This window comes from Chaetura pelagica, unplaced genomic scaffold, assembly GCF_000747805.2.
Source record: "Chaetura pelagica isolate M959 unplaced genomic scaffold, ChaPel_1.0 scaffold516, whole genome shotgun sequence".
Taxonomy (NCBI): domain Eukaryota; kingdom Metazoa; phylum Chordata; class Aves; order Apodiformes; family Apodidae; genus Chaetura; species Chaetura pelagica.
The window spans coordinates 416,992-427,016 of NW_009953654.1; the positions used below are offsets into that span (position 1 = coordinate 416,992).

At 57.7% G+C, this 10,025-nt stretch overlaps 1 protein-coding gene across 1 annotated transcript in view; it reads right to left on the reverse strand.

Annotated features, from left to right (window-relative positions):
- Positions 1 to 8,054: 8,054 nt before the first annotated feature.
- Positions 8,055 to 10,025, reverse strand: part of SUPT4H1 (suppressor of Ty 4 homolog 1 (S. cerevisiae)) — a 3,431-nt gene continuing 1,460 nt past the window's right edge. The window contains exons 2-5 of the mRNA XM_010000200.1: positions 9,893 to 9,999; positions 9,745 to 9,800; positions 9,526 to 9,579; positions 8,055 to 8,122 (exon numbers count right to left, since the gene is read on the reverse strand). Of these exons, the coding sequence (XP_009998502.1) occupies positions 8,055 to 8,122; positions 9,526 to 9,579; positions 9,745 to 9,800; positions 9,893 to 9,999 (285 nt within the window). The remainder of the gene's footprint in view (positions 8,123 to 9,525; positions 9,580 to 9,744; positions 9,801 to 9,892; positions 10,000 to 10,025) is intronic.

The window sequence follows — 10,025 nt, forward strand, 5'->3', positions numbered from 1 at the left end:
GTATGTGAACAGGTTGTTCCTGACCCAGAGACTGCACTGGAGATAGGACCCAGAGCTGCCAGCCTCCTCGGTGCCATAGGACCGTCCCCAGCGGTGGTGGCTGCCATAACAGGGGTCAAAAGTGAACAGGGTACAGGCAACCATGTTCTTACAGCAAAGCTGAGGAGCCTTTTCTGGGGCAGCCAGAGAGAGCTTTAGTCCCTGGGGTGCTGCTGAGGGACTTTCCCCTGTGCACTGGGGGGGTGCGGTGTGTCTTGCTCCCACAACAAGCCAGCCCCTGGTCAGGAAGGGACTGTTTAATGCTAAACCACATGTCACAGCAAGATGAAGATGTACTTCCCTGGGGAGGCAGCTGGGAGAGACATCGCCCAAGATATCGGGGCAGGGGGGTTGTGTGTGTGTGTGTGTGGCTGGTGCCATGGGGCACTGTGGGGAAGGAGCTGAGCCCTTCCAAAACAGGGTCCTCCAGCAGAGCCCAGCTGGGTTCCCGGGGGCCAAGGGCCTGCATGGGAGGGTCATGGGTGCCTTCCTGGCAGGGAAGTGGGGGGAGGTGACACTTCCTCTTTTGCTGGCCAAGTACGGACAGGGGGGGCATGACATCGTGGGTGTCCCAAGCTGGTTTCCTTCTGCCAGCAGCAGCCACCTGCTGCCTGCACTGCCTCTCAAAAAAGGAGGAAATCAGCAGATCTGGTTTGCTTGGGCTCAGACAAAGAGGTCTGAAAGTCTCCAAGTGATGATGAACTTACCACATCCCTCCACCATTGGTTCATTTTACCTACCGGCAAAAGAGGCTACAGGAATTTCTACCCCAGCCTTTGGTCCCGGATGGCTGGTCCTGCTCTGCTTGGCACGTACAGGTGATGGCTCCCAGAGGCTTGTTGGGTTCTCAGCGCTCCCGAGGGCGCTCTCCACACCCTGCCACCACTCAGCATCAGCCGGGGACCTGCCAGTGCAGGTGCTGGGTGCTGCTGCTCCTGGGTGCTGCTGCTCCTGGGTGCAGCTCCCTGACCTGCTGCATTCCCCAACCCAAACTGTTCCCATCTCTGCCCTCCTTGCCCTTGTCTCAGGGCACCCAGATGCAGGTTGGACACGCACAGCATCCCCAGGGGTGCAAGGCAGCTTTTGTTCTGTGTTGAGCACCGAGGGTGCATCTCCACTGCCCTCCCTGGACCCAGGCTCCCTACAGGACATGGGCTGTTGCTTTTCCAGTAACTCTCCCAGTATCAGCGAGCACAGGGGACCAGGAGCCAGGGGCTCGGGGGGCTCAGCACCACTGGGCCTGGCCCAGGGGCAGGGGGCAGGGCCCTTGTCGGGTGGTGCAGCCCAGACACTGCAAAAGCGCTGATACTTCTTATCGTGCCTTGCAGCAACTTCCCCTCCTCGCCTGCGGTCGCGGCGCTCCTGCACGCAGGGGAAGTGGCGGCCGGGCCGGTGCCCTCGGCCTGCGCCACGTTTCAAGGAGATGGAGTCCCACCAGTGCCCTGGCCTGTGGGCCCAGCGCTGTGCCTGGGACAAGCACCGGCCTGATCATGCCCACCTGGCTCCCAGCCGCCCAGCACCCCAAGGCCTGAGAGCTGTGCTGGGGGAGGTGAAGGAGCTGGTCTCACCCACAGCCTTCCTTACTCCCCTCCACTGCCCTGGGGCCAGTGGGAAAGAGGGTCTGCAAGGTCTGCAGCCCCAGTGGCACTGGCGGCCAGTAGCACCTGCTGGCATCCTGCCAGACCTCAGCACAGCCACGATGCCTCAGTGGTGTCACTGTTGATGCTGAAGCCTAATGGCTGCTCTCCCAACACACCCCCCCTCCAAGCACAGGGGACAGAGGCGCAGGGATGGGCACGGTGCGAAAAAGACCCCTAGGACAGAGGGCCCTGACATGGGGATGCTCCTGGCAAGCACGGGGGCCTCTGCTGCTGCTGCACCAAAAAGGTCAGGCCCACCAAAACTAGCTCCTGAGAGGTTTTAGGGTGAGCAGTGTTGCTTGCCCTGTCCTGCCAGGCACAGGGGGGTACAAGCAGGACCTGCAGGACACGGTGGCACAGCTGAGCACCCGATGGAGAGAGGCTGGGCTGGGAGAGGAGACACCCCAGGCTGACACTCATGGGGATAAGCCCCATGTCACCCCCAGGCACCAAGGTGCTGCACTGCAGGAGATGCCGGGGCGCTGCACGTGGCCTGACCCCCTGCCCAGCCCTGCCTGTCCCCGGGAGGTGCTGCAGCCGGGCCGGGGCCGTTAAACGTGAGTCAACCAGAAACTGCCGCGCGCAGGCGGGAGGCAAATGAGAGCGCAGAAGGGAAACCTCAAAAAGCCGAAGTGACGCGGGGGGTGAAGCGGCCGCTTCGCTTTGCCCAAATATAGACACGCAGGGCCCGGCCGCGCGCGGCGCCTCCCGTGTCACTTCCCGCGTCACCTGCGGCAACGGCCCCGCAGGTGGGGGGGGCAGAGCCCCAGCGCCCCGGAGGGGCCCTCCCCGCCGCACAGGTGGGCGAGTCCTGCTTTCCCCTTTATTGCCTTAATCCCAGGGTTGTGCAGCCCCGCGGGTCTGTTCGGGACGGAGCTGGTCGGGGACAGAGCCCAGCAGGGACACGGGGAGGGAGGGGTGAGCACAGCCCGTGGGCCCAGGATGCACTCAGGACAGGCAGAGCTTAGCGCTGTGGTGACAGCCCCTCCTTTCCCAGGAGTCTCTGACCCCTCAGGAGAAGGTTCGGCGAGATCTGAGCATTTCTGAGGCCCAGAGACCCCAAGGAGAGGCACAGGCACACGGGGCTGCCAGGAAGCATCTCCCCAAACCTGGAATGGATGGCACCTTCCTGGGCCTGGTGGTGCTGGACGAGCAGCACCAAAGCCCCAGCCTGGCCAGGGAGCCAGATCCCGCAGCCCTCAGGGCGTGCTGGCACCTCTGCCATGTGCCTCAGCTGTCTGGGGGCACCAGAGGAGGTACAACATCCTTGCCCAACATGTGTCCCAGGGCTCTGGATATTCAGCTGCTCTTCTGCAGCTTCTTACCCAGAAGAACCATACCCCCAGGGGCAAAATGCTCCTTCCAGTCCAGTGCCTGCTTGGGGCAGAGCCTGGGTGAGCCAGGAAGAGGAAGGACAAGTGCAGCAGGGGGTCGAGGAGAGCTGGGGGTGGGGTAGATACCACCAGGTTCTCCACTCTCCTGTGACTTCAGCTGTGGTCTCACTTTGCCATTAGCCTTAAGGAAATGTGCCCTCAGCCACCTCGACCACCAGGGTGAGCCCCCACTGTGCCCCACCAGCCCTTAGGGTCTCCCCTTCCCAGGAAGCAAAGCTGCAGGAGCAGACCAGGGAGGTGAGAGGTCTCAGCCAAGAGCTTGTGACCAACTCCCTGCTACCAAAACCCCAACTGTGTTGGCAGATCAGTGAGTTTAGAGGTGTCTACCTCGGTGCAGCTTGGGGCCTCTTTGCACACAGCACTGAGCTTCCAAGGAGCAGCAGTCTCATCTCCACATACCCTTTGCAGGCCAATCAGCCTGTCTGTCCTTCACAGAGCCACCTCCTTCCACTGCAGTTTCTGAGCAGTGAACTCCCTGAGGACCCATCATACATCAGAGCTTCTCATTTTCCCTGCAAATCCCCTCAGCAGGGAACATGTCCCAGTTCCTCACCCACCCAGCCTCCATCACCAGCACACTAGGAACCCCTTGGGACAGCACTCATGGCAGCCATGCCTTGTTTCTGCCACTTTTTGAAAGCTGCTTGCACCTCCAAAACCTGCACCCATCCCTGCTGCAGCTGGTCCAAATGGCAGCTGCCAAAAGCTGGCCATGGGCTCCCTCCTCTCCCCACCACATCAGACACATTCAAGTGCCTTGGTGGTTTCTGCTCACAGGATGTGAACCAGAGGTGCTGGGCAGGATGGGCCACACATTAAGTGCAGTGTCCACAGCTTTGCCATCCTTGGTCCAGCTGTTTCAGCCCAGCCCTGGGCAGACAGGACAGGTACCAGGAGGACAACCCAGGTTATCTTCCCCCACACCTCCATCCTGCCCACGTCTCCTCAGCCAGTTTCCAAGGAAAACAGTTTTAGGCTGGGATTTGGTTTGGGGATTTTTCCCCACCCCCCAGCACCTACCCCCAAGTGTCTCCACACCCCTGTGGTAACCAGCCATCCCCCGGGACAGCTGGGAGGAATCTGGGAAAGGCTGAGTTTGTGTGCTGGAAGGCAGCCTGTGAAAGCAGATTTTGGGTGAAGTAGGTCCCAGGCACCTCTGCCTGCTGGCCTTGGCACCAGCAAAGAGGTGACAACAGGGGAGGATGCCAGTTTGCAGAGCACCCACAGGAGCAAAACCAGGGGGTCACCCTGCCTCAGCCACAGTCCCCCCAGGCTGGAACCCAATGTGCTCAAACATGTTCCCCTCCATCTGAAGCCCTGCTTGCCCAAGTTGCAAGACAAAGGCCAAGGTGAGCCATTCCGTGGGTGGTGGGGACCAGTGCTCGTGGGTAGGTCCTTGTCCCTGTCCTGTCCTGCAGAGGGACCCCACGCAGGTGGGGATGGCTCAGCACAGCGTTTCCCAGCAGCAACGGCAGCTGCTTCACAGAGAAACACCGGCTGTTCCACGGATTTGGAAAGTCACTTTTCTTCCCCCGAGGGAGAGCCGGGGGGTATCGGTTCTCAAAACCCACACAAAGAAATCCACTGGCAGGTGCTTCCTGCCTGCGCTGCCAGGGCTGCCCTGCACCCCCCTGCCCTGCACCCCCCCTGCCCCAGAGTGCCCAGGCTGCTCCGGGTGCCAAACCTGCAGGATTTCCAGGCCCGGGTGCAATATTTCAGTGTCATTTGGTAATCCACTGCCTCGTGCTCCCTGCCTGCGCTGCCAGGGCGCCCTGCCACCCCCCTGCCCTGCAACCCCCTGCCCCAGAGTGCCCAGGCTGCTCCGGGTGCCAAACCTGCAGGATTTCCAGGCCCGGGTGCAATATTTCAGTGTCATTTGGTGCAGGGGGAGGAGATGTCTTAAATTGACTCAGATCTACAGCTCCCTGCCTGCTTGACGCTTTCTCTCCCCATTACAGCCTGGGCTGCCACCACACATTTTTTTCCAATTTCTTCAACATGAGAGCACCCTGCCCTACTTTTCTCAGCAAATAAAGCTCTGCATCAATTTGCTTTTAGCTGCTACAAAACCCTGGCAGCTCCAGGACTGGAGTCAAACCAACACGCTCACTTCAGGTGCATTGCAGAGATCCAAGGCTCCTCTAGGCAGCCTGTGAGCAATGAGTCACTTGGGCAGCGTGGGCTGGGAGGTTCACTGCGGGTGTGTGCGAGTGAGCAAGCTGGCAGGGAGGAGGCTCACAGAGCCAGCCCCATCAGAGGCACCAGCTTTTGGAAGCACCAGTAGCTGCTGCAGGCAGAGGAGGTGCAGCTCCCTCTGGAAGGCCACCAGCATTCAGCTCGGTTGCCCCACTCATTGCCCTGGCTCTATCGCACCTGCACTCAAGCCCCTGCCTTAACACTATATAATCTGGAGCAATTGTGCTTCCTAGCAAGGGGTGAGGTTTCTGTGGGGTTTACAAGCCCATTCAACTTCCAGAGGGGCACTATGACAACCCACACTGCTCCCTGGGGACAATTTCCTAAACAGATTTCCCAGTCCTGGGCAGTGACCACGTTACTGCAGCTTCCTGGGAAGGGAGAGGTGACCCACTGAGACCCACACCCGGAGCCCAGCTGAACAAACCCACCCTGCCCAGGGTCCAGTGCTGGGCCATCTTGTCACCTCTTCTGCACCATGGGGCCAGGGATCAAGGTGGCCTGGGACTGGGGAAGGGATCCTGATCTCCAGCACTGGAGCAGTTCTAGCACGGCCATCCCCACCCCTGGAGCCAGGGAAGTGGGACACAACCCGGCAAACTACGGAGCCAAAGGCACTGCGAGATACAGAAGGAAATGGAGCTGTATCCGAGGCGTCTCTTGCTCAGGTCCAGCCCCAGCAGCTTCACCCCAGCTCGTGGCCAGGCTCCAGCGCTCCTCCACAAAGTCATGCTGCCACCCCGTGGCACTTGGAGGGGGAGGCTTTGAGCCAAGGTGATCCCAGCTCATCCCATGCCACTCGGGGCACGGCCAGTCCAAAACTGCCCTTCAGAGCCCAGAGGTTTGTGTCTAAAACGTCTAAGCCTGAACATCTTGTGCAGTCGTGCCCTGGGCTGCCAGGACAATCGCACTTCTCCCATCGAGGCCCTTTCCAAGGTGCAGCTCCTGCGCAGTCTCTGCAACCAAACAAGTCCAGAGGATAATTATCAGGTAACTCAAGTCCTTTGGACGTTCATCAGGGATGTCTGAAAAATCAGTCAACTCCCTCTGCCCAAGGACATGAACCTGCTGCTCCAACTTCCCCAGAGTTGGCTCTGACCCCTGGCCAGGGGCTGAAGCACTCAGCTCTTCACACAAAAGGCAGTCTGGACCTGGGGGCACCTGGTACAGCCCAGCCCACTGCCAACTTGACTCTGTCCTTGTCTGCACGGAGCAGATGCTCTTGACTTCAGAAACACGTCTCCAAGTCCCCGAGATGGTTTAAGACATATTCCTCTGCAGTGTTTCAGCTTGACCAACGCTGTGGCTCCCTCTGTGCTCACAGCAGTCTTCTGCAGCCACAGGTCTGCTCCAAACCCCCACAGGAAGCCATGCTCTGCCTGACCTGTAGCACCCGGGACTCTTTTTTGGGGCCAGCTCTGCAAATCAGAGCAGGACAGAGCACATGTCACCTCCACACTCCCAACAGCATCACATTCCCTTTGCTGCAGCCACTTCTATCTCAGAACAAAGGCAGGTTTGGGGCTGCATTGGTTTTTCATTATTTGTCCACAGAAAACAAAAATTGAGCTTTTCAGCTACAGAGTCATCTCAGAAAAGCAAAACAAAACAAACAAAAAACCAAACAACCCAAAAAACTCACAAAAAACTAATAAAATACATATTTCACAGAGCTACTGATCTAGAATTCTGCTCCTGGACAAGGCACCTTTTGATTGGTGACTGCGTAGGCAAGAGCCATCAGCTATGGAGGCCAAACCTCTCAGGAGCCCAAGCAGACAGTGCCTAAGCTGACACAATGTGCTCAGTGACCCCTACAAACACCAGGCTAGGTGGGCGTTTCCACCCCTGCTTGTCCATCCCTCCCCTCTGCAAGGCCCAGAACTGCCTCTCAACCACACCAGCAATGGGATCATCTCGCTCTGCCTGCCCTGGAGGCCAGAAATGGCCATAGGAATGTCCCTCAAGTCTGCTTCCAAATCCCTCATACAGAACACTGCAGACCCATGGCACTGTGGCCTTCAGATAACTACCTACCTCTGCATGAAATACTCCAGCCATGAGCCCATGGGACCTGCTTGTGCCTTCAGCACTGCAATTCAGCCACGGCAGGATCACAGAATGTCAGGGGTTGGAAAGGACCTTGAAAGATCATCCAGTCCAAGCCCCTGCCAGAGCAGGATCCCCTAGAGCACCTCACACAGGAACGTGTCCAGACAGGTTTGGAATGTCTTCAGAGACTCCACAACCTCTCTGGGCAGCCTGTTCCAGGGCTCTGTCACCCTCACAGTAGTTTTCCCTCACATTTATGTGGAACCTCCTGTGCTCATTTACACCCGCTGACCTCCCTCTCGAGGCAGGAATGTGGTCCATGGCTTAGGAAGTGATAGAATTGCATGCTCCAAAGGCTGAATGCAACCCCCCCCCCACAGCCCACCCACTCCCTGCAGCCCATGGAATTAGTGACTGAGCAGAGAGACTTGATTCTGCCAAGACTGTATGTTTTATTGAAGTACTAACACAGCTACATCCCAGCTCTCCTCCACACCAACAAGAAAAAATCTCATGCATCACCATTAAATATCCCTTTTCCCACACCCACTCACACCCTTCCCCTTGTCAAGGCTCTAAAAAATTACTATGGTCTGTGTGGGCTGAAGTGGTATGGCAGAGTCCAAGAGGTACTAAGAGTCCTTCCCATATGCTAAAGCTAAAAGGTTTTGGAGCAGCACCCCATGGGCCTGCTGACCCCTGAATGCAGCACAGGGGAATCCTGCAGACACCCTCAAGTTTTTATAGCTGTGTCTCGGGACTTGTAAGCCACACCACGGCTCTTCAGCTCTCGGACGATCCCTGCAGCAAGGAGACAAACAATGTCAGTATTCTCTAGGCATAAAAAGCCTTGAAAAAAAGTTGGTTGCTCTGCATCTAGTCTTCTTTGCAGAGATCAAGAACTGGACAAACTTCATTTCTTCTAATAGAACTGTTAAGAGTGTTCTTTTCGTTTAAATGCCCAGTTAGAGCTCCCAAATAACTTGTTCTGCCTTGGGAAAGAACCACATACATATTTTATTTACATTATTTCCTACCTGAAAATGTTTTAATATTATGACTCTATTGATCAGGTCAAGATCTTAACAGCACTTTTAAAAAAGCTTGCAGTCACTTCTGTTACTTGCATGTCCCACCTTCTCAGTAACCCATTAAGAACAGGGACAGGAGAAGAGCACCATGGCACAGTGTGGCTCTCACCACTGCCACACAGCAAGGGACAACGAGATGACAGAGTGCAGTCAAACTGCTGGTTACTGCACTCCCTGATCCTCTTGCTCCTCCCTCTGATGTGAGCAGGGGCTGAGCAAGGCCCAAGACTCTGCCTGCTGCCCTATGCTCCCTGCATGCAGCTGCACCAAGCTCACTCCATCACCTGCTGCACTCCAGCTATTCCTCATGGGCCCAATGCTGTGCCAGCAGTGTTGGCTTCAAGCTTCATGATGTTCCAGCTCCTTCCCAACACAAATGGCAGAGCTCAGGTCAGAAATAAGGAGCCTGGGATTCCAGACACAAGCACCCTGTGGTAGGGGATGGCAGCACTTGGGGAAAGGGCACAGGTGAGGAATCTGCTCCAGGGCTACGCAGAGGGCAGGGCTCTCAGCTGGACAGATGATGCACTTTCTGCATTAGAGACAAGGCCAACCCTCCACAGTCTTCACTCCACTTGCAGAACCAAAGCCCATCTCCAAGTAAGCCCTCAATGCAGTGTGATAAGGGACAGGGGTATCTGCTCCCCAGGTCTCCCCTAGCAGCACCCCATCCTGCAAAACTCTTTTCTAAGGATGAACCTTCATGTTCTCCTGTGCTGGACAGTTTGAAATGTGCCCACTCTCTGGAGTCACCCCTTAATCAGTTAAGAGCCTGCCTGGTACCACAGGTTTCAGTCAGCAGCATCTTCAATACCAACCCCTGGCGGGCACAGTGCTACTTGACTGCAGGGAGAAACCCCCCTGCAGAACCCTGACACCACCCTCCCGACCAGCACCTCCTTGCAGCCCCCTTGCTAACCCCTCCCCTGGGGCGCCGTGTGCTCTGCTCACAGCACAGTGCTCACTGAACCCCTCAATCCTGGCTTCATCACACAGGTACAGCACAAAGCACCACCCCGTGCGTCACCTCGGGGAAGGCTACAGCCCCAACCCCCAAGGTGCAGACCAACCCCTGGGCTGCCCAGGAGGGCCCCCCAGGCGGGGCAGCGTTACCTTGGGGCAGCCGGCCGGTCACAGACACTGCGTAGACACCGGGCTTGAAGCTGCCTGCGGAATGAACACAGAGTCAAATGTCTCTGCCAGCCCCTGCCTGTTGAGATGCCCCCTCACAGGAAGCAGAAAACCCCTCCACAGCCCACGCAGCAACCTCTGCTGCCCCCGAGGAGGCAGGGGGAGAAAGGTCTCCCAAACCAGCTGTTAAAAACCACTCACTGATCCGCTGCCACTTGGAGACCCAGCTGTCCTCGGGGCTCATCATCGCGATGATCCTGTGGGGGGCACGGAGGGGAGGGGTGGGTTCCCAGGCAGGGGACACCGCGGGGCCCCCAGGGCACCCCCAGGCACCCCCAGCCCCGCTCACCCGTCGAAGGAGGAGCTGGTGCAGTCATAGACCATCTCCCGGTTGCCCTTCATCTGCAGGTAGGCATCGCAGTTGTCGCAGCCGTCGTACTCGAACTGGTCGATGGTCTGAGGGGGACACAGAAATGTCAGCG